Genomic DNA, 25,545 nt, shown 5'->3' with positions numbered 1-25,545 from the left:
ACATATAACCCAAAAATGGATGAAAGAGTAATGACATGTGCAAATCACATATCAATAGGTATTATTAAAATGTTTGTAGCATCTGCTAATGAATGAATACGTTTATGCACAGACTGTCAGAGCAAGCGGTTCACGACCCTGGGATTGGATTTCTTTCAAGGTTCAGAAGATGAATGTGATGGACTGTGTAATGATTAAAAAGACATTAAAGAAAAAAACATGAGGAAAAGAAGTGTATTCATATTTTTGACTTTTGTTTTCACATCTCAGCAGAGGATTTGATTTACAAGTTGTCAGTTGTTGAATGAAGAGCTATGTCTAGAGGGGAAGTTACTCATCTGACATGAGACAAAGAGCCACAGCAAGACAGTGCTGTTGAATAAGGTAGCAAAGAGGTGGTGCTGGTGGTGGTAGGCGGAGGGAGCTGGTGAAATTTTAACAATCAGCCTCATTTACTTTTAAAAATCTGAAACTAAATCATGTCAGGCAGCTATAGAAATGTTCTGACTGCTTATTTTCCATCACAGCCCCCCCCCCGAAAAGAAAAAAAAAATACTATATAATTGTATCCCACCTTAAATTATTTGTGTCAACTGATACTTCCCACTATTTTTTTCCAGATTCACATGTGAATTGACTCCCTTTCATGGCTCAAGGGGTGAACCTTTTCTTTTAAGCTGCTTTGTTGTAGAATATGAATTAGAATCACACCACGAGCGGCTGACAAATATACAGCATCTCTGACACACACACTTGCACACACACACACACACACACACACATACACACATACACACATACACACAAAGCTCCTCCTCAGAGAACGAATCATTTCTACTTCCCTGGGTTGCCACTGCTAGGTTGACCTATTTTTGTCCAGACCTCGCTCTCTCTCTCCCTTTCTCTCTCTCTCTCTTGTTCACTCACTCCAGCCCCATAATTCACCCTGCTTAATAATTCACTACAGCTTCATAAGCCTCTACTCAACTAAACAACAGACTCAGGAAAAAAAAGCAGTTTTCACAGATGTGTTTTGGAAAGCCACATAAATAGAATAACGTGTGTAGTATAGGAACTACTGTATTAAAGGAAGTATAAATAGTTTGGAAAGGGATTGGCAAAAGATGTAAGTAACTTGTCGCTGTGAGAAGTGGAACTTGGCAGGTAATTTGCATTCATCACGTGACGTTCATCACTTTCTGCAGGGTAACAGAATGAGCCATGAATATTGGAAAAAACAAAGATAATTGTGGTGCTTGTGGAGAGCTGTGTGTAAAACTGCAGATTATTTGCAAGTCTGTGCACAGAATCGCTCCGCTTGTTGCGATTGGATGGCCAGATTGGGCAAGAACCAATAAGGGCACCGGGAGTAAGAGAGCAGGCACACAGAGAGTACTCTCGCTGACGCTGGGCACACCCTGTAGCCCTCTGTGTGTGTGTGTGTGTGTGTGTGTGTGTGTGTGCGCGCGCGCACGTCCCTGCCAGTGCCTATAAAATTAATGTGTATACAAAGTTTATGATTATTTATATTTTTAGTGCACAAAGGAAAGATTTTTTTCTTTTAACTAAAAATTCTTGCCTCCATTATTTTACATCTACCCTGCCCCCTTTTTAAATCTGCTCCCGGGAGCCGATGGAGAACAAAGACAACAACAATAATACATTCCGCACCCATATTGTCATTGCATTATAAATAACCGCTGCACCTCTGCAGCTTTTCTATAAGCCCGTGTACCTGTGTGCGTCTTTAAATTTGATGCACTTATTTCTTCATTTACTTGCTCTAATTCTGTTGACTTTAGCCTGCCAGATTACTTTGCCTTCCAGGGTCATTTTGTATATGTACACTTATTTGTTACCTTGATGCGAGGTAGTTGAGAATAATGATACCGCCAGGAGCTGCATAGCTCAACTTTTCTCTGTAAACAGTGGGAAACAAAAAGCCTGGCTCTGTGCAAAAGTAACAAAATCTACTTGCCAGCACATCTCACCAGCAAGCTGACTAATTAATAACGGGTTCGATCTGTACCAAATGAATTTGTGGTTTTACATTATTTTTTACACTGAGAGTAGCGTCAAAAAAATAAAATCATATACCCACGCATCATGGCGAAGGTGACATGAGGACGTTATTTTTGCTAATGCAATTTATTTGTGAAGGATTTTTGTTTTAACTATCCCTTCAGTGTCTGGTGTCTGTGGCCAATATGTGTACTTTTGTCAACAGGACCTAAGTACATCGTGGAAATGCATCACTATGTACAGAATAATGCTTAAAATATTCATAAATGAATCAAATATTAATATAAGTTGGCATAATTAAATTCAAGTTTTATGTGATTACAGCAGTTCGTTGAGGAGGCAGACTGCACTACATCTATGTAGATATATTTCCTAGAGTAAGTGTTGTTGTACTGGATGAAAACTTTCCACAGCTGATTACATCTCTGCAGTCGCATGAAGTCCACCAGGCAGATATGTTACAGATCCTGCTTCCTGCTGACACGAGGCTACCTTTTTTTACCCTGCTTCAAACCAACTAGCTGCAAGGTTATAGTTTTGATGTTTAGTAAATAAAATCTGCAGCTTTTATACCTATAATTTATAGGTATATAAATGATTTATAGCTATTATTCACTAGACTAGTACATCTACATAAATAAGAAAATCCTGTCTTTACTTCCATGTTGTATTTCCACCAATGAGAGTGCAAGAAGAGCAGGGTGTCGGCTGCATGAGAGTGTACGATGCCGTAGTCTGATCGATGTGACAGTGAGAGTGAGTCTCCTCGAAGAAGCTTGGCCTTATTGCTCTTCTCTTCCACGCTGTCCCTTCACACACATGACATACTCTGTCTCTCACTGTCAAACACACACACACGCATATACAACATTGTACAATGACTACAGATTTCTTTCCTTCTCCCTCCATCTGTCGTCTTTTTTTCCCCATTATTCCATCACAGTTGAATCTTGGAAGCTAGCTTTAGTTATCACGGGCTCACAGCTCTATGTTCTCCGCTGACTACATACTGGTCACTATCAGCCATTCAGCATCTAAACTATCACAACTTTTACTTCAAATTCAAACAGGAGGAACACTCCATGTAGAAATGCAGAAGTTATTACAGTATTGATATTATAAGTCCAGTTCCTGAAGCTGTGAGCTGTCAGGGAATGGCACTAGCTCTGGTTTTATAAAAATATGTGATCATGTAATGACAGAGATTGTTCTTCATTCACACATTGATCACTAAGCAAGCAAAAACCAAAATGATTAACAGATTAAGAAAGCTCTATAGAAACCTTTTAATCCGTTTTTGTGCACTTCAGGGCAATGATCCAGGGCTTACAGAGAACAACTAGCGTTCATGTTAAAAGACACAAAGCACCCAGTGGCCTCAGAATCGCAGATTAAATCACTGGTTACATGATTATTTGCACCATAAGGATGTCTTTATTGAATAAGCATTCATATGGAATTTGAGTTTGTCCACCTAATGAATGGAAATCAAATCATTCGGCAATCTTACAACTCTACTTTAGTCTTTATTAACAGCTGTTTGTGGAAGGCTCAACTCAGCCATATGCATTAGTGGAAGACTGTGTGTCTGATGTTTGCTGCTGTGCAGGTAGTGTCTTTTGGGGATTTTTCCTTTGAAAACAGCTGCTTGCAGCAGCCAAACAGACACTGATAGTTTAACAATCAGGGTAAATTCACAATACAGATGACCCTTGGTATTAGCTGAAATACCTGAGACCCCCTCTAAAAATGCTAAAAACACCAAATATATCTCATACTGTCATCCTAATGAAAATAATTTGCAAATATTTTAGATATGGTCTATGAAAAAACTCAGTGCATAAGCAAATTTTTCACGAATAATTAGGAGTTACGTTGTAATCTGCAAATAGGGAAATCTTTTTCAGCTGACTTCTTATGAGAGATCTGTCTTGGAGATTTCCTCTTTCATCTAGGTAAAGGTGAAATGCATCTGGAGATCTTGCAGGATTTTAGAATAATATGAAAATAATTAAATACAAAATCTCAAAAACAGTCCTTTTGACTCTGTGACCACTGACCACAGTGACTGTTTCTTCCAGGGAAAGCATTTCTGGACGTTTTCCATAGTTTTTTTTCACAAGACCCTACACAATCCTGTGAAAAACTAAGCAATGCAACTATGTCAGCAATGCTCACAGGAACTGCAAATAAAAAAAATTAAAAAATACCAGCGTTACATGCCAGAGTTTACAGATCTCAGTTAGCTCAAATTCATGACAGTTCAATAAGAAAACAACTGTACAACGCATGGCTTGTTTTGCAGACACAGGACTTGACCATGTAGTCACTGATTCGCTCATGAACTCCTCTGTATACCAAAATATTCTAGACTCAAGTGTGAAGCCATCTGCTTATGTACAGAATTGCCGAAAAAGAAAGCAATTAAGATTTTGCGAAAACCAAGTCTAGACCTTATCCTTATTGAAATGCTGTGGACCTCAGGAGAGCTGTGCAGACAAACAGAAGCCCTCAGACCTCAATAAACTGAAGCAATGTGGCAAAGAAGACTGGACCAATAATGCGAGAGACAGATAAAGCCATACAGAAAACGATTAGTTCAAGTTATTGCTGTTAAAAGGGGGTATTGAATCATGGCGTGTAGAGTTCTGTGAAAATTGTTTGCATGACTGTAGTTTATTTCTTTCCTATGAATGAGATACTACTACAGTGAAGTCTTTGTAATTATATTTGAGCTTTCTTTCATCACTTGTTGTGACAGAGAATCATTGTTTGCAGTGGAGATCCTGGTGTTAGCAATGCAAACAACAATGGATGTCTCGTGGTGTCCATGCAGTATCTCTGCAGTTGCTCTAGGCCTGATGCAAATTTCTAGTCTTAAGGAGGTGTGTGTCAAGTCAGAACACACATCACGACTGATGAAGTGATCACATACATAGCCATGTGTGCTTGTTAATAAAGATTAGGGTGTACAGAAAGTTATTAGAAGCATAAGCTTAGCAGATGTGTTCTGCAAGTTACTGGGCTAACAGGCTTTTTAGCAAATATATCTCTCTGGCTATTAAAAGCAAGTGAAGCAGAAAAAAAGAGCAAGCGCAATAATATAATGACAAATTCAGTAAAAAGTACATAATCCCTAAAAAATCTATTATCAATTTTTAGTAATAATTTCAATGTACTAAACATTAATACCTCATCTGTGCCAGATCTTATTTGGCAAGTGTTTAAAAGGTTTCGCTGTTTTATGCGGAGAACACAACTTTTCTGAGCTGAAAAGAAAATAAAGCAGTTTGAGTCTGGGAAGAGATGGCAGCGGATTGAGGAGATACTCACACAGATTTTAACCCCCCAGTGGGGGATTGTGCTTGCATTTAATCCCCTCAGAGTTTAAGCAGACTGTGGTGGAGCTTCTATTTAAAATGCTATTATTTTTTTTTAGCATGCTGTCGCTAAATTTAAGATTTTGACTTTCTAATGAGTATGTTGGCTTTACCAAAAACTTCTGCCAATTTACACTGTCTGCAGGTCCCAACTCTTAAAATAAACTGAACATAAAACAAATATAACAATATATAACAAATATAATATATAACAAATAAACTCTGTGGCTCTTACTGTTCGTGTTTGAAACAGCCAATCTCAGCCAAGGCTCAGCAAAGCTCCTCACAGAATTCTCAAACTGTCGGGGTGTTACGATGAGGAGCACATGCTTGACTCAGACATACACCACTCACAAAAACAAAACAGTTTTTTTCTGCCTAGGAACAATCCAAAATATCACCCGAATTTTTGCCTTAACTTTTCAACTTAGTTTTCAGTTTTTTCCAACAACTTTCAGGACTTCTGAGCAAAATCAATCGGCTGAAGAACATACAACTAAAAGCTTTGTACAGCTACTAAACAGACTCAGTGGTGAAACTGCTTTATAAATAAGTATTTCCCAGGTTAGGTGTATATGTCAATATCCACGGTGATTCATATAAATAAAAAAGAAAGCACACGGGCATCACAGGGCAGGCATCTCTTATTTTATCAGTTAATTTGTGTTGTGTATTTATAGTGAAATACTTCTTTTTATAACCGTCTTTATCTGCTGTCTGCTTGAAATGTTTTGATAAAACATTTGAGGCTATTAATCTGCTTAAATGCATAAATTTAGAAATCGCCTAAAAGTCTCAGGCATTGTCTTCATAGTGTTCTCACCTGCCATACATGCCATAGTTTAGAATGTCTTTATCATGGCCCGCTTAAGGATTATTTGTTCATCTCCTGTGCCCAAAGACTTTACAAGGTCTGACGTTGTGTAAGGCTTTTATGCTTAAATTTTGATCAGTAGCATGTTAGGCGCCAGTCGTGTAGGACTAGAGACCAGTCGGCGACCATCGAGAAACAACAGGTTGCTAGGGAAATCTTTGTATTCTGTATGTAAAAAGGTACATGGTGCAGTACAGCAAACCTTCTTGCGATTGCTTTGGTTAATAATAAATTTCTACGGTCACCAGCAGTTTGCAAGGAAGATGTTGACTTGTCTGCAAACACTTCCAAATGACTTGGCTAGCTGTAGTGAAACAGTGAAAAGTGCTACAGAAATCACAAATGGAGACTGAGACCTTCAAAGCACATGGTGTGCCTTTTGAAATATGTTGGCTGCAGTGGAAAATAAGGCGCATTCTCTATTTTGAAGGTGAGCACTCTGTTTTTCCAGTTCAAGTTTCACTACTGCTTGGAGAGTAAATGGTGAGTTTTTGCAGACAAGTCAGCAACTTTAATGCAAACTGATAAAAATGGAAACCAAAGCAAAGAGGTTCTGTGATTGATTTTACCTAGTGACGGCCAGCAAGCTGCTACAAGCAGCAAGTGAGAGATCATGTCAGTGTTGGACTCAAGAGTGAGCATATTGGTGTGTAAACACAGACCTGTGAGAGAGAAACTCCTAAATAATTTTCTGTCCGTAATCTGATGGAATGAATTTCAGGTTTTTGGGCATCATTTAGTAAAACATATAGCACAAATTACATCATTTAAAAAATCATTATTATAGAATGGTAGAGTTATATATTAAAATAGGTACCATTTGTTGCACAGGAATTAAACATAGTGCTTACTCTGCTGACATGTATAAATTAGAATTTGTGTTCCTTTGTTCTAAGAGTTTAAATAAGAAAATATATGAAAAAAACCCCAAAACATTTTGACTGCTCTTTCTCGAAATTAAAAATCTAGACTTCCCACAATAGACTTTCATGGAGCTTCATCTGCTACAGCAGGACACGAGATAACAAGATCAGTTTTAGTCGTATCCAATCTATCTCTTTACCATGGGGTTAAGAGAGGTATTTACTGTCTAAATCTGTTTAAAGGATTTGAAGCTATAGCTTTGTTATACATTACTGTACCTTTAAGAACCAGTACTTCACCGTGTCTTTATTTTTGCTTATACCATAGTTTTTCCAAGTTGCAGGGTATATTTAGAGGGTAACTGATGGCATATACATTTTGCATTTAGAGGCAACCTTTTGAATGCATGTTTGGGATGGATAGCAGGTATACGAAGGGCAGACAGGTTCACATATAAAGTCCCATCAAAGGTTATTTTTAAACAACTTGGATGACATCAGGAAAACATCACAATGCATTTGTTTGTGTTTAAGAATGGCGATTGCTGAAACCTAATCATAAAAAGTCTGATATTGTTGAAGTCACTGCACGTAGATATTGTAGTGCAAAACTGGGTATTTTGTTAGAAAGAATATTCGGTCATATTCGGTAATAACCTGCTTCTGTGCAGTTTAAATTAAAAGCATTTCATTATCAAATGGAAAATGACCACTAATCATGTGATGTTAACCACTCCTAGCTGCTCACTGTACACATATTTTTCCCCAGTAATAGGTGGTTGTGCCTCAGTCAATATGGCAGACAAATCTTGAGAAAATCTAAATGCGATGAGAAACCTTAATATGACCTTTCGCGTGTTTTTTAGTTTATCATAGAAAAAAGAAGCTATGACCTATAATAGATCATCTTTGGCCCTCTAAATGATGTTACAGCATGTAGTGTTGCACCATAACACATCACTTTCCTGTTTTGTTTGTTTGTGTGTGTGTGTGTGTGTGTATTAACCTAGCCACAACTATCAACAGAGCACACTGAATGATTAGCACACAGGAATTATCTATGTTCACCACATAGAGGGATCAGTAAAACGCTAACCTCATGGTCGCATTAGCTGGCATATCTAATGCTAATAGAAAACAACACTAAGAAAATGTGAAAATATCTTCTTTTTTTTTTCTTTACTTCCTTCCATAAAGCAGCTCTTTTTTGGGGGGAGGACGGTTGCGTTTCAATAACTGTTCATGTAATGTATCTCTGCAGCATAATTTTTCTACGCAACTTTGCACTGTCCCCTGCTGTGACAAAACAAATCTCCCACACGTGAGACTAATAAAGATTATCTTATCTTATCTTATCTTATCTTATCTTATCTTATCTTATCTTATCTTATCTTATCTTATCTTATCTGTTAGCAGCTAGCTGCTAAGCACTTGTTTGTGCAGTTTCCTTTCCTTTTTGCTGTAAAGCAAATCTGATTTTGCGTGGGAAAATTCCAGCTTGGCGGCAGCAATTACAGAATAATTTACAGGCAACCACTTTAATTGCTGAAGGTGCTATTTTTCCATGTTCATTAAAAAATACCCCTTTAACATATCCTGACCATGCTGCCAAGGAGATTTTGTTCAGACAATTTCACAGATGAATGAACTTGAAAAAACACCAAAAATTTTTTAGTACTAAACAAACCTCTAATAAATCTCTGTCATTTATCTATAGACCTAAAACTTTGAACTCCAGGGTTTCAGATTAGCTGGATTTAGAGATATCAGACATTAAACAACTTTGAGAACTCAGTCCAGATTGCAGTTCTCTTATAAAAAATTCAAATTTAAAGCACAAGATTGTTACAAAAAATTAATCGTCTGTGCTTTTGCATAATCTACATTAACATAATCTTAAAGCAAAAAAAATAAATCCATCCCTCATTCAGCGACTTTGCTGATGTCTATGGATTTACTGCGAGTTATTAGCATTCACCTAGATTCACCTCACCAGTGGATTTTAAGGAACAAGAAGGAAGTCCATAGACTTAGCTTAATGTGTTAACAAATAATGTGCTCACTGTTGTGAATGGTTACAACTACGAATAATACAATAAACTATTTGGTCATTGCAGCTGAACAGTAACAGTTTGATGCCAGAACAAGCACGACACTTGAATAAAAATGGCGGGTTTACATAGCAAACCTTGTCTCGTTAGGAACAGCCTGTTTTTAGGCAAAGGCTCTAAATGAGTACCGTAATGAGCTGTTAAAAAGAGGAGAAAATGTATAATGCATTATCTCCCTTTTTATCCTGATGATGAGAGGAGGGACAGTTTCTGTGGGACATCCAAGTGTTGGTCATGTTTTCTTGCTGGTGAAATCTTTGACAGCCTCAGCTGCATGCATGACATGCTTCCTGCTTGTAGTAACAAGCAGTGTGATTGTGTGACATCAGCGCTGTTCATCAGTGACCATGTAGCAATCATAAACACTGATTGTGTAAATGATCTCTACAAAGGTTCAGCTGGGTCAGTCTCATCCTCAGGATCACTGTGATTGTGATCCACTGCAAACCATATGGCTCTGCTTCACTTTAACACGCATGGATTAAATGCAGAGGTGGCAAAAGTACAGACATTCTGTTCTTAAGTTCAAGTACAGATATTAAATATTCCAGTAAAAGTTAAAGTACTGATTCAAGTTCAATTTCTTAAAAATGAAAAAGTACAGGCTCTGAAAGTACTCAAAGTAAGAAAGGAAAAGTAACTAAGAACATTTCTACCACCTACTTTTATGCAAAGCTAACTGAACCTTGTGTTTAATGTAATAATAAAATAGTATTAGTAGACAGAAATTCAAATTTATTTTAGTCTAAATATTTTAATTCTGATAATATTACTCAGTTTGAATCAGTTAAGTAGAACATAAGCGGAGAAAAAATAGCTTGTTTCTGTTGCCTACATTGTAGAGGGTGACTTTGTGTCTAAACAGGAAAATGAATGAACGGTTAAAGTGGGATTCAGCAGGTGGGGAACCCTAAAAATCAGCTATAGTGGCTCAGTGTGGGGAAAAGAATCAGATAGATTTCCTTAGTGTACAGGATGTGATCAGCTGACCTGCTGCTCTTTGTGGATTTACACACCTGAATTCAACCAGATGTCAGCAGATGTTTAATGAGTTGTCCTGGCTGATTTCCATCCTCTACACTGACAGTACACACTGTTTGTGCTGTTTCATTTGCTAGATGGTATAAAGGTGGTATTCAGCGAATGAATCTCAGCATTATTAGTTTAACTTCATATGAATCTCTGCTACACTTGATGTAAACCTCAGCCACAGTGCACCAGTCACACACTGTTCATTGCTTTAAATCCATCACAGTGCAGCAAACTAACCTGTTTATCCTGCAGATTATTTTCATGCAGCTTCTAAATAACAGTTAGTCTACCTCAGTTTGCTTTGTAGCATGTTTTACAATATGAAAAAAAAAAACCATAATGTCACATGTACAGACCCAATATGTGATTTGAAAACAAGAGGACTTACATGTAACCTTTACATTTTTAGTTTATCAAACACCACTGAGCAGTTTTTTCCTTTAAATCTAACCTCTCTTCCTTCTCTTCCGTCCTCTTTCTTATCTTTCTCCATCTCTGAGTGAAGTTAGCTCGCTTCCCGATTCTCCACTTGTGAAATACAGCAGCTGGATCTTTAGCTAGCAACACAAACACTGTTTGTGTGCGACAAACTGCACACAAACAGTTTGGATTTGAAATTACCTGACACTTAAAAAATATTCTCCCTTTATGCTTTATGGCTAGCTAGATGCTGAAGTATCGCATCAAAGTCATCATACTCGAAGACGGCGTCTGACTGCGAGTGGTCACAGGCCTGGTCCCCGTGCTCGAAGGAACCATTTCTAAGGCAGCAACACACAAGTTCACTGGACCTTAATTGGTCAGAATAATTGTATTCATGCCAAAGTCTCCAATGTCTGTGTTTCATAGTGTTAGTGTAGCATAATTGATTAGGTGCTGATACAAAGGAAAATAATAAGAAATGTGGCTTTAACATGTTAACAGGCTATTAATCTGCTATCACAATTCATCTGTAGGGACTTGGCCTCACTGGAGTAATCTTCTGGGTAAGGCTCAATCACTCTCTCTGGCTCTCTCTCTCTCTCTCTCTCTCACACTCACACACACACACACTCACACACACACACACACACACACACACTAGTCGTGAGGAGTCCCCTGTAAGTCAAACAATTGGTTAATTGTAATTTCTTGCCACTGTAATTATTTGACTGTGTGGTGATAATTACAGGGAGCAGATTCTGTCAGCGTACTGTAATTATTTTTCACATATTGTATGTGGAGTATTATTACTGAAAAAAAAAAAGGATAAACAACATCAATTTTCCTTCCTATTGTATATTTCTCCCCGTGACAGTGCTTCTGTCTGATAGGTGGTCCAACACTTGGCCCAGACTGAAATAGCTCAACAACTGCTGGATCGATCGTTGTGAAATTTGGTACGGGCATTAATGATTCCCTAAAGATGGATCCCATTGGCTTTGGTGACTTAATGTCTCCTCTCAGGATATTAAAACATGGATAATTGGGTGACATGTTTTGGATACACTACAACTGTTACTTCAAAGATTAGAGTTCCACTCAGGATTAACTGTAACAATTTTGGTCAGTGTTCAACTTTTTATGTAACCGCAACAATTAAATAACCTGATTTGACATATTTTCTTTAGCTCTACTTTTTGTTAAGTATGCTACAAAAGACGATAAAAGTAGAGTAGGACGTTACAGAGAAGGTATTGCGTGCGCAGTCTCTTTATCTTATTACATTACTCAATGCTCAGCAGCAGTCCATCTTCCTTCTCCCGTATCTCCTCTACTCTCGTCTCCTCTGCTCTCCTCTCCCTTGTAACAGCTGTGCTTGCCTGCAGCGTTGAGCTAACGCATCTCTGGCCTGTCATCCAGAGGTACATTAGCACACTCATCGAGCAAGCCACAGAACACACAACATGCATGCAAAACCTACAAGAACTTCTTATGCTTATAGGGTGACTTTTTCTTTCAATCTTATATGAAATATCACAGACTCCTTAAAAATTAAAGAATATGAGAACTCATCTGTGAAGGAAGACAAGTAGCGCTTTGTGAGGGACTGCACTTTTTTGCATACAGATATGCATGTGTTTGCAAAACGGTAGGCTTTGGTATGCTCTCTGATAGAATTGATAGTGACAGATACACGGCTAATTAGTGCAGCTATGGCTGGGCTGTCCTCACCTCTCACCAGCCCGCTGTGAAATTGGATTAATTTAACTTACCCGATTGCACCGCATTGGCTGCGGAATTTGACCAAAAGCAAGTTTGTTACACAGAGCACAGATTTCTTTCTAGACGCGTTTTAAAATTTTCTCTGCATATTTCAGTGACGTTACCTGTCGTGCTAATGCTTGCTCCACATCTCACACACATACATGAGCATGCACACAGGAAGCTAAGCATGTTGACTTCAAGGCAGGGGTTCCTTATAGTCCAATTAGGCTGGTTCGTCTTTACGGTGTGCTAAGGTTCTTACAGAGACAATCTGTTTCTATGGAGCTCCTTAAGAGCAGATCAGTCCTTAAAACAAGCACCAGGCAACCTTTACTAAGCTTTTTCTGACTCCATCTGTTTCTATTTTTATGCTGATATTCAACTAAGTCTCTCCAGAAGTTTTTCCTTTGAAAATCATCTGCCATGCTTTGCCCCTAAATCCCAAGTTGATACCCATAATCTCTGTTGTCCATATTCTGAGCATGAGTAAAGCACATGGTCACAACATTATTGATATAATTGGCTTCCCATCCTATTTTTGCCATCTGATAATACAAGACTACAACAACTGACAGCTCTGATCACTGCAGCTGTATAGTAGTATTAACAGCCCCGCTGAGCCAAGGAAGGAATAACCAAGTCTCTTTTGGGGACTCTCCAAAACTTGTAGGTGAAAGTAGCAGTATACATGAAACAAGCTCAGTTTAACAATTCTCATCATAAGAGCATTCTGGATAATTGAACAACCCTCAACTCTGCTCATTCATTGTTAACAAATTTTCCCCACATAGTCTCATATTCCCCAATCTCTTCACCAGCTATCTTTTTATTTCTGTGTTATAACATGGCAGCTCCTCCAGTAACACCCCAACCCAATACCACACCTGTTTGTAAGAGCCCCGGCATAGAAAAGCGTGGTGCAGACAATGAAAGAGTTTCACAAGCTCTGCAATAACTGACTCTATCTCTAAAACACTAAAAAGATCTCCAAATTCAAACACCTTTACTGACATTAATTGAACAAATGATCTGCAACAGCATGTAGAGAAATCTTTAATGTAACAGTGACACCAGGGAAAATCATGTCCTACGAACTTACCCAGAATCTCATACATCTGAAACAGAAATTTCTTCACAAAAAGTGAAAAAGATGCTGCATAACATCAAAATGGCGAACGTTCCAGCAACATTTCTTTTAAACAGGAATAAAACCAGAATACAACCAGTTGGCATCCAGATGAGTCAAATGGTCTATTGCAACGAGATATAACGCAGAGGAGTTTCACTCACTGGTGCAGACTCATTCAGATTGATTGCTACATTGACAGTCTGTCTGAATTTATAAATCAGATGGTGATCATTTGCAAACCTACACCAGAGAGTCAGTCAGTTAGTCAGTCAGTCTTCCTGGAAGGCGATCGGGCCTGTTGCCTTGCAACTGAAAGTGGTTGCTTAGAGGTTAAAGGTACTGCATGCTTAACTTCTGGGTGACCACCTGGTTGCTTGCTAGTCGCAAGGAGATTGCTGTCCTATTTTTCCTCTGTTGGATCGGAGCCAGTACAATGAAACGATCGCTGTTATTTTATTTTAAAAGCAGATAAAATATTAAACATTATGTTGGAAATACTTTTCTCTTCCCATTGAATACTAATAAAACCAAAAACCAAATTTTCTGTGGTGTAAAACAAAAAACAAGACCAAATGTGATACGTTTTAAACAGAGACTTTTTCCTTTTCACATTCTTGCTGATTAATTTGATCACAAATTATTTCAATATCATTTTACATATTACCATTATGATGGCTCATTGGTTGGTAAGATGTCAACAAGCACCTACTGAAATTTGTTGAGTGTCAAGAAATTCTGTTCGCAGTGGTATAAGAGCAAGGATGCCAGAAAATATTTAAATTCAGAAAAGAAACCCAGTGATTATCACAGGTCTATTTACAGTGTTTATAAGAAAATAATATATTTCCTGTAAAATTTTCCTGCCTTCTGTAGCAAAAAAACTACTGAAACTGATAATTTAACACTTTATAAATCTGATCGTTCTGAAACTTTCTCTGACTTCAGTTTTATATGTTACACAAAAATAAAGGTTTGTCATTGGTAGATATGCCTGTCCACTTATTTTAGCTTTGTTGACAAATATGAGGATACCACTTCCTGTTTATCCATTGTCTTTCACCATTTTTTTTTTAACTTATTAAATGTTCAAAGAGAGCAAGATAAATAGTTTAAACACTTTAAATCATGCTTTAAATTAAGATTTTTCTTGGTTTTCTTTGTACAAAACGAGAGTTTTTAAAATTTAGAAAAACAAAGAAAAGGTGTTTGTATGGTTATCAGCTGGAAATGCTAGATTACAGAGATGTCCTCTTGGTGTGCTTCCTCACTCTCTCTCTCTCTCTCCCTCACACACACACACACACACACACACACACACAGAGCAGAGAGTGATTGCTGACTATGTTGTTTTTTTGTTTGTTTGTTCTTTTGGTCCCCGGCCATCTTTCGAAGATTTTGGGTGAATGGTGATGATGATGGGATCTCCAGACAGAGATGACAACAGGTCAGCACAGTTCAGTTTAGCATGTCACAGGAGGCTGGCACGCATACACACATCAGGGACAGAGTTATGCATGGGCAGAGCTACTGGATACACACAGGCGAGTTTTTCTTGACTGAGCTGCAATGACATGAGATTGCTACAATTGCTGTCTGTTACACACGGGCTGTCTCTACGACAGCATTTGCCATCACTATACTTTATGACAAAATAATCATGCAAAGAGGTTCAGTTTAGCAGATTTTGCAACGTAGCACATCACCTGTAATGCTCATCCATTAATGATGCTGTCATTACTACATTATTATACTGGTACTCAGTACTCGTGAGTACCGATCTTTAAAGTAATCCTTCATTTTCATATCAAACTACTGTATAGTTTTGTGAATCCACCTTGCAGAGCGTGACGCTGCCATGCTGACCGCCTCTGTCGTAAATAGACTTTTAGATACAACACAATTAAAACAGCTGCCGTGGCAGCTTTTGCTATGGCAGGTCTCTGCTGGACAAATGTGGCTGCTATCATAATGAACTCACACACATAATGCAAAGCAATGAAAACAATGGCAGGTGCCAGCACGGTTAGAGCATAGTGCTAAAAGAATGAAGGAGAATGCAGTTTTATTATTTGGGTATAATGATCGCTTTAACATTTTTTTAAAAAGAAAACAGTCCTCTGAGGTTTCAGTTGTTATTTGTTGAAGGAAACTGGTTAAGCTGATCTGATTTAAATAATGCTGGGACATTATTAACATTTACTTTGACTGATAACTAATGGCATCAAGTTAGTATAGTGTCTGCTCACTTGGGGAAATAGTTCTATTTTCTGCAAAAAATATTTTAGCTTGGGTCACATTTTTACTCTACATTCTACCCTACAGTCCAATCTCTATGTGCAATATCTGTGAATAAGTCCATCCATCCTTCCATTTATCCATCCATCCAACCCTAACCTATCCCAGTGAGAGGTGGGGTATATCCTAGACAGGTTGCTAGTCTGTTGCAGGGATAACACATGAAGATAAACAACCATTCATGTCCACATTCAGGCATAACTGTGATAACATGAATATGCCAGAGATCAGTGTGCACATGTGAAGAATCACCTTCATGAAGTCGGCATGCCAGGAATCCACTTGGCTGACTCCTGGGTTGTATAGACCTAGAAGTCCTACATACATGTTTTATCGCCGGCTGCAATGGCGACAGAGCCACAGGCACTTAAAGCAGAATTTTAAATGATAACATGAGGGGAAAACGATGAGGCTTTCAGAGTTCAGCAGGTTAGGTGTGTATGTTATGCCAGTGTGTGTGCATGTGAGAGAGAGTGTGCATGTATTTTCATGTTTAATTGTGCTTATTTTTGTATGCAGCTGTATGTGCGTGTTTACCAGCTAGCATAGGAAGGCTGATCCAAAACTGTGACAGATGTCTGCGTGTGTTTGTGTGTGTTTGTGTGCTACTGTGCGCGAGGCAATGGAATCACTCCAGCCAAAATTAGCATAGAGGTAATTGGGCCACGAGAACAGAAAATGTGCAGTGGTGATTTTACTCTCCATGACATAAGAGACTCTGAGGAGTTGAATAAAATACATTGTGTGTGTATGTGTGTGTGGTGTGTGTCTGTGTGTGCGTGTGTAAGTCGAGGACAGCCGGGCGCTCTGTTGTCTTGTGCAGATAGTAATAACAACACAGTATGGCGTCACATCCCTTTCTCGTGCTTTCCCCACATGTCGTGTCCACATGTTTCTGTGGCAACATAAGTGGACATATGCTGACCATATGCTTTGGTTTACTTGTTGTAGCTCGTGTGTATCTCTGACTCTCTTTCTTAGTTCTTCGTATCTCACTCACCTTTTATTCTCACGCACCATGTGTTTATATACTACTCTATATTAATCTCTGGCTCTCTTCCACAGCGTGTGTGTATCCTGTCTTCCTCCCCTCAGTCCCAAGAGGTCGTGGCCGATGGCCAGCTGGAGGTTTCTTCCTGTCAAAACTGAATTTTTCTTTCCCACTGAGGCCAAAGCACTTGCTCATAGGTCACATAAGTGTTGGGGTTTTCTGTAAGGTGCTGTAAGGTCTTTATCTAACACTATTAGTAATTTTATGAAATCCTCCCTCTCTGAAGCCTCCTTTTCACTTAAGATCTTTTATGTTTCTACCTGTCCTCGCACTGATGATTGAAATGAACGTGTCCATGTGTAAAAAAATTAGCCTTCTGTAGGTTCTGTGTCACTGATTCACATTAAACAAGCACAGTGATTCTCGTTTAATGTGCATTAAACGAGAGGGATGAACTATTTTCATATGCATGCTCAAATACAACTCTTAAACATTACAGAAGTAGGCCTGTTTGTTTCTGCTTACCCAACGCACATACAGATCATTGTCTTTCTGCTGCACTGATTGGATGCTCTCCCAGAATAATCTCTTTTGAATGCATATTGGCAATAATTGGTTTGACTGTGAAAATGACATTTTTTAATGTCACAATCTTAGTTTAAACAGTTAATGCTACACTACGCTTGCCCCATAAATAAACTCTGCTTCTAAGGACTTGAATTTTGTATGAAAAATATTTGGACCCTAGCAGGACTGGTTGGGGTAGAAGGCTGACACGCTAAAGCACACTTGTAGTGGATCTTGCAACATAGATGCAAACCAAGGAACAGGAAAACAATTTTCATTCAAGCAACTGGACAGCATCTTCAGTACCCTCTTCTTACAATGTGCCAGCTTCCAACTGTAGCTTATCTCTGACTTAACCACCAGATTTTGAAAATGCTAAAAATTACGCTCATAAACATGCCGGCATTGTCAATACAAGCATACTTCCATAATAAAAGTGTGACTTTAATAACTTTACACCACTCATGTCTCCCATTTTTGTGGACACTCTTAATTAATACTATTAAGAATTTGTCATCATTTTCTTTGATTTCTCCTCATCTCTCCTTTTAGCTATCAAACTCTCTCCTCTCCTCTCCTCTCCGGCTTGTAAGTGTCTGCGTGAAAATCAAAGTGCATTAAACATTAAATATGCTGTCAAGAGGCAGAAGACTCTCCATGCTGCTGATGATGGTGAAAGTAGGGCAGTGAGGAAAGAGGTATAGATGGAGTGGAGAAAGCAAAGGAGAAGAAGGGGGATGAGAATGGATACAGACAAGAAAAGATGGAGGACAGAAAAAAAAAAGGAATGAGAGAGGCAAGGAGACAGTCACCAAAAGCTTTGCACACAAATCATCACACATATTGAACTGGGAACATCTGAATCGATGCATCTGACTTGGGTTGTTTGTGGTAAGGTGTGAGGCAGACAAACGGTGCCTAGACGCAGAGTATTCTGATGTGCAATGCGTGTTTGAAACCAAATACCTGCACTGCTCCAAGAACCACACACTGAATGGATTAAGCCTGTAAACCAGTAGCACCCTATGACGTTGGTCAATATCTCTAAGTAGGTGATTTTCCATTGTAGGAATTCAGGCCACCGGACTTGTGGGGTGACGATAGCTTTAAGAAAGGTTTCAACCATGATGCATCTCAAAACAGTGCATGGTTGTAACCATAGATCTGTTAGACCACAACAACATCAGCAAACAAGAGAATGGAGCCAAGTTTTCAGTCACTGATGGCAGTTTTTATCATCTAGCTTCTGATAGATTGCTTGTTTTCAAAAATGGCACTTTTTCCAAGTTGAACCAATCAATGTTGAGCCCTGCTGAGAACTCATCCAATCGTACTAAGACGTACCTCTCCTAGAGTGGTTATGTTTTTCTCCATAGATAATAGTTCATTCTGCTAGTTTGTTTATGAGTTGGTTAGCATAGTTGGTTATTTATTAATAATAAATACACATTCAAACCACTGAGAATTACTGTGTACTGCCAGGCTCTCAGTCTCTCTCTGTCAGTCGCTCTCCTCAATTTATCTCAAACAAAGAGATGCTGTTTGCTTCAGAAGCGATCCTAGTTTTAGTTGTTAGAACGACTAGCGACTTAAAATGTACAACACGCATTAAAGAGAAAGGGACTGACTCAGCTGAAAGGTTAAAGCAGGCCTCCCTCTCTGTCCTCTGTTACTATGCAGACTAGCGAGAGATAGAGCAGCCTCCCGCTGCCACAGGCCATACGCTCTGAAACTCAAAGTCAAATTTGCTTTAATGGCATACCACAAAGAAACTAGTGTTGCCAGAGCAGTACAATATATTTGCCACAGTCCCCACAGTCCAATATGTTCACATTAAAATCCCTTCCACCTTGTGTGTGTGTGTGTGTGTGTGTGTGTGTGTGTGTGTGTGTGTGTGTGTGTGTGTGTGTGTGTGTGTGTGTGTGTGTGTGTGTTCAGTGGAGAGTGTATGGTGTAGATTACTACTTAACAGAAGATCCTGAATCCAAACCAGTCAGGGTATGTGAGCCTTACAGAGGTGAACTGCACTTACCTGTAATTCTCACAGCATTATTTAATTAATGTACATAATACATAAGTCTGGTCTGCCAGCATTCACACATTATTCCATTATTTACCCCGAATGCTTGTACTTGTATCAAATATGTAAATATTAATTTGGAATTTGTTATTTTTTAAAACAGATTTTGTTAAATAGTCCATTAACTGAAAATACTGTATAGATGTTGTCTGTTCTTAATATCACTTTTCTGACCAGTTATATTAGTTCTTAATAACTGATTAAGTCTGATGTTGTGTGCTGGGCAGGTGATTTACATTGACAGTATTAAAGAGTTTCAGTGCCTTTTGCTTCACCTGCCGTACTGTAAATGGGGCTAATCAGAGTAAGACTGTTGTACCATACAGAATTATTTAACAGCAATATCTGAAAAATTAGATACAAGAGGTCCAGAAGCTGCTCAGCTGGCTGGCTGTGGAAGCTGTGAGCGATTTCACACGGACATTTGAGTTATTTTTTTAATGTGAAAATTTGATTGGGGAAGCTTTGATGAGTGATAAACAATATACCTGAAGTACACTATCATTATGCTAGAAAGATAATACTGTCTTAGGGAGGATTCACACAAAAGCATTTTGGGCTTTGACTTTTTTCGCTTCTCATTCACTTTAAAGGGGGGATGTCTCGCAATGCTGAGGTGAATTAAGGATCCGTCGCTTTGCTTGAAACTGTTGAAAACTGTTGAAGCACCATTGCAGGCATCAGCCAATCACATCTTGTTTATTGTGATATATATCCACAGAGAGCGTCATTGGTTGGCTGATAACACCGTTTGGCATCAAAATGTAGGAGAAGGTGATCACTGAGGGAAATAATCAACCTGCTGTATATAGAGATGTCACCATAGCCAATGCTTACAGTACCGTTTAATAGAAAATGCAACAGTAACTGTATTTTTTTATATCAGGCAGCATATGTATCAAGGCAGCAGTTCTTCCAGTACTAAAAGAGTGCTCTATCCTTACATACTGAAGAAGAAAAAGATTGAAGCCCACAAGTACCAAAGAAAGTAGAAGACAACTACTGCAGAAAGTCAGAGTTAGATATGGGATATGGAAGTGTGTTTTGCTTGGGGGGTTACCAAGGAATGATAACTGATTTGTAAAAGGCAATATACAAACAATGTGTTAGTGTTTTTTGGACTAAGACAGGAAATACTTCTTTAGCTACTCGACCAGTATATTTTTGATATTTTAATGACCCTTGTTGTATAATTACTATGCTATTGCTAACTGGTAATTAAAGGTAGTCTATATTCTGTCAACAGAATATAGTTGCTGAACGATCATGCCAGTAAAGACCCTTACCCTGCCACCCCCCAAAAAAGGTGTATTAAAAAACGTGTGACAAGTGTAAGATGTATAGAATAAAAATGTATAGGAAAGGGGACTTAATTTATATTGGCTTTTCACATGACATCATGTGCACATTTTTCAAAAGCTGTCTGGCATATTAGATCAGATACAACCACTGATCATGGGGGCAAAATGGGGCTCCTGGAGGCTGCTGGCTGTCACTAGCTGAAATCAATTGCAAAGAGGGTGCTGCACCATGAATTGCCTTGTCCTTTGTAGCAGATTGCTGTAGTCACCTATAAATTCCTATGGAAGACACCAATTTGTCTGCAAACACTTAGTAACTACCAGCCAAAGATTATTAAAGCTTTAAAAAATGAGACACAACCCAGAAATAAGAGAATTTGCCTTCAAAGTAAAAGTTGTGCGTTAGCGCTGCAACCAGTGCGTGCCATCTCTTGTTTGTGTTGGAGTTTTCAGTTTCACTCAGACTTGGAAATTATCTGCCAAGTGATTGCAGTGTCTTCCATACAAACTACAGGTGACTACATCAATCCGCTACTGACGAAAGCAGTCACAAAGAGGTGTGTGTGTGTGTTTATTTGTTTGTATCTGAGTTTCACTGAGTATCACTGAGCCTTGGGCTGCCAGTGAGATACTTAAATCTGGCACCCTGAGTCCCAGGAAAGTACAGACAGCCGTTACTCCAATCTGACATCCTGATGGCCAACAGTAAAAATATCCCTCAGCCTTAAGCCGTGTTCCCATATAAAGTGATATCCCTTTTGTTGCTGACATCTAGTTGCTACTGGATATTCCAGGCGTGGGTGCTTACGTAACCCTCTGGTATATTTTGCAGCCTGTCACATGTCAGTCAACAGTAGTTCTCACGCCTAGTTTTGCTCACCTCAAAGTTAAATAAGTGATAAGTGCCCATTTCCCATCACTAGCTATTGTTTGTCCTGTTATTGTTACAAATCCTCAAATTTCCCAACAATCTGTTATCTCTGGTTGTCACATCTCCACTGATTTCCTCCTCTATGATATTCATACATTTGCCGTGAGATTCCCCTGCATGATTGGCTTATCCCTCAGTCCATATGTACAGACAAGGAGTATCATAAGCGCATTATCAGAGCAGCGGGAGTTTCAGTCCTCTATCAGTGCGGAAAAGCAGCACTGAGCTGTAGGTCACCTTCTTTTCGTTACGCATTATCAAACAAAAGAAAGTTGTACATTTGCAAGTTAACACCACGTGCTAGTGCCAACAGATGACAACAAGTACAGACTGTTTAATTATGTTTTGATCAGTGTCTCACACAACGCAGGTGGTCTGAACGCCGTCTGAAGACTGCCCACTGCTATGTTCAGGATCAATCCAAGTTAGCACCATATTGACTCCCTGGAATCTTGATACGCTCCACCATCAGGTGGGGAAACTGTTGTCAGCGACACTGAATCTCCGTCTGTGTTTAAACAGTGACTTTTACATCCTCGGGGTTATTGCTTCTGTTTATCAGCACACAGGAAGATAATAGCCCTTTTGATAGCTGAATAAAAATAGCAACATTTTTGGTGTTCGTCCAGTGAGCATTCACCAAAGAGAAGTCAGACTCTCCCTGCAACCAATCTGAAGTCAAAGAGCATTTTGTCAGTTGTCTTCAAAATGTGCCACATTAACTCTATCCCCACCACTCACAGGATATTCCAGCACTAAGTGTTTTTGCATTATAAGACACCGTAAAAAGCAAAGTTTTCTTTCCGTATCCATATTAGAAGGTGCTTTCAGCTGCTCCCTTATTTCCCAAGGGTTAACCACAGCAAATGAGTCTGCACGTTTAATTTGGCGCATATTTTGCCCTTCCTGATCCAATCCTCCCATTTATCCAGGCTTAGGACCAGCACTAAGAGTAGCTTGTGACACCCAGAGGGTGGATTTGTGTCTCCTCCCAGTTCTGAACCGGGGGGAGTTTTCAGACCATGGAGCCACTTCTTTGCATAATCTCTGCATAACAAGAATATGATCATAAATGATGCCAGTCACTGGTAAGTTCAAAACAATACCCTTGTGGGAAATTAAATATCTAAGGATCAGAAAGGGGAAAATGTTTTACAGTGTATATAACTGGGCAAGATATCTTTAACATTTTAATTGTGTGATAGATTTGTAGGCATGTAACACTGTACGAGGGACAGTTAAAGAAAAAATAGAATACGGCATGGCATCATTCTCCTGTTTTGCCAAAGTTGGCCACATTGCACTGGAATTCTCAAACGACAACAATTCAAATGGTGAAGAGGAGCTCAAGTTATATTTTTATTATAGTGTATGCACATATGAGCAGCAATTTAGTTTTTTCTCTTGGACGCCTAAAATTGCAGCATGTAAAAAGTTGATGTCAACATCTCAGGTTGTCAGATTTAAAGAACATTAAAGGGCCAGAAAGGGTAAAACAGCATTTCACAATAGAGAATTTCTAGTTGACAGCATGAGTGCAAAGACTTTTCAAAACTCTGATGGTGGTGCATGTTTAAAAAACAACAACTTGTGTTTGATGTCTTGACTGGATAGGGGGATAAAAAAAAGCCCAATCCACTAAACAAATCAGTCTTCTGTGCCCAACAAGTATGTGACAGGTTTCTGGGTTTAGTGCTGCTTGTGTCAGGTCTGAAGAGTTTCCATTATGGAGAGATGAGTTTACTGTTTACTGCATGTGGCACAACTGAACATATTTTCTGTCTTGCTGAATGTGAGACAACCAACCCTTATTAACAAAAACAACACAGCAGAACAGATTCCCATGTAATACAGACATGGCCGCCGTACCACACGCTCAGAGATGTGTGTTGAGGGGGTTATATCTGAAGAGGGGTGCTTATGTTCCTACAATCAGACCCCCACCCACCCCCAAGAAGCTCTTATTGTCCCCACACTATGATAACATGCAGCAGTGATGAGTCCCAGCGTACAGAACTGCCCTAAAATCTCTGAAACGAACCTCTAAAATCTCAAGACGTATACTGACGGCACTGCAGAGAACATAAATAATATGTAGCTGCTGCACAGAACGCTCTGTTACAGTCAATTGCAGGCTCTCTCATCGCTGCCAATCAGGCGGGTTTTCTGTCTGTTTTCTGTGTTTTTTTCCTTGTGAGATCCGCGGAAGCTGGAAATGAATGCGACGCCTAAACATTTACCCTGCAACATAGACATCTGGATTCATTATTGATGCTGTGTTGGTGCCGCTGCATGTGGAAAGGGTGGGTTTGGCGCACGGGGAGTCGTCTACGAAAAACCTATCTCTCTCTCTTTCTAACACACACACACACACAGATAGAAAAGCACAGACAAACACACACACGTATCCCCCCCCCCTTTTTTTTTTAAACAGATACTCGAACCTTAACTTCATGCAGACTGGCCTGTTCACACCCTCTCTGAGAGAAGGAGGCCTTGTTGGGGGACCGGGAAACACGGCCTGAACATGCTTCAGGTGTGCGCTTCCCGCAGTAGCGAGACTGCGATGCTGAGCCAATGCAGCGGCAACACACGCCCCTCCGCTCCGCTTCTCGCTGCCTGCTTGTCAAAACACACACACAGATTCCCCTCCACGTCGAAGGACACACACACACACAGACGCGCGCATCCGAGTCTCCAACGCCACATAAATGTGCAGTCAACACATCTTGCGTTGTGAAACATGCATCTGGATGGGCAAATGTGCAAACGCACTCGTGTGACACATTTCAATGAAGGTGGGGGTGCGAGCGCGGCCGAGTCTACGGCGGGCGCGCGTGCAGCTGTGTTAAAAAAATTATATATATATATTTATTTATTTTATTTTATTTTTTTGAGGAAGGGACACTAAGAAGCTTTAGGGGACACATGAGGGATGTTAATGTATGGAAACCAAAGCCAAAACGCTCAGGTGTAAATCATGGAGCGATTTCTCCCCATAATATGGGGGTATGCACATGTGTTCGTCTACTTACGCACAGCCTCCTTTTTGGGGTCTAGGGCACTGGCAGTCTGCTGTATCTGGCCTATTTTATTCTGAAGGACCCAGACCCGTTGGTTGGTGCTAATGATGTCGTTTTCCAGCTCCTGAAATAAGGAGCAGGCGTGTCGGGCCAGGTCGGAGAGCTGTCGCAAGGTCCGGGAAAGAACCACATTACTGATGGCACACAGGTCCTCGAAAAGCAGACCATCATCATTGGGGATCGGGTGTCTGCACAGAAGCTGCGGCTCCACAATCCTTTTGGCGAATGGCATTTTGCACGCCAAAGATGATAAGGGTTGTAAGCCAAGCGTAAAATCCCGCTGCCTAGAAGTAAAAGGTAAAAGGGTAAAACGGACAACATCCAAATATATAAATCCACGAGAAGCCCGATGAGGTTCAGGCCGTCTGCTCGTTATCCCCGGGCGTCAATCCAAAGTTCCCAGATTCTCCTTGAGATCCTCCATCCTGCTGCTGGTTTCTGGGGATCATTCACACTCCCGCTCACACACGCACACACATGCACACACATGCAGGACACAGCTAAGCCCAGGTCAGTGGTGTGAGGATGCGTGTTGAGTCTGCGATCATGGGTTGCCTCCGTCCAGCGTCAAATCAGCCAGAGCGAAAAGGAAATGCCGCTGAAAGGTTTCAAAATAAGAATCTGGGACAACGAAGGTAATAGAAAATCACTGAAGAGGTGTCGTCAAAATTGATGGTAATTACACAGGATACAGAGGTG

The 25,545-nt window shown here is 39.6% G+C and overlaps 1 protein-coding gene across 6 annotated transcripts in view; it reads right to left on the bottom strand.

Annotated features, from left to right (window-relative positions):
* The window catches only part of nhsb (Nance-Horan syndrome b (congenital cataracts and dental anomalies)), a 59,909-nt gene extending 34,476 nt beyond the window's left edge, over positions 1–25,433 (bottom strand). For 3 of the 6 annotated variants that reach the window (XM_084925088.1, XM_084925318.1, XM_084925401.1), the window contains exon 1: positions 24,799–25,433. In XM_084925088.1, the coding sequence (XP_084781214.1) occupies positions 24,799–25,078 (280 nt within the window). In that variant the 5' untranslated portion in view covers positions 25,079–25,433. The remainder of the gene's footprint in view (positions 1–24,798) is intronic. The other 3 variants (XM_084925163.1, XM_084925240.1, XM_084925483.1) reach the window with 1 other exon arrangement.
* Between the last annotated feature and the right edge of the window lie 112 nt (positions 25,434–25,545).

This window comes from Perissodus microlepis, chromosome 1, assembly GCF_051167445.1.
Source record: "Perissodus microlepis isolate ML-2025 ecotype Zambia chromosome 1, ASM5116744v1, whole genome shotgun sequence".
Classification (NCBI taxonomy): Eukaryota; Metazoa; Chordata; class Actinopteri; order Cichliformes; family Cichlidae; genus Perissodus; species Perissodus microlepis.
Note: the sequence above shows the minus strand (reverse complement) of the source record. Positions and strands in the feature narration are given on the sequence as shown.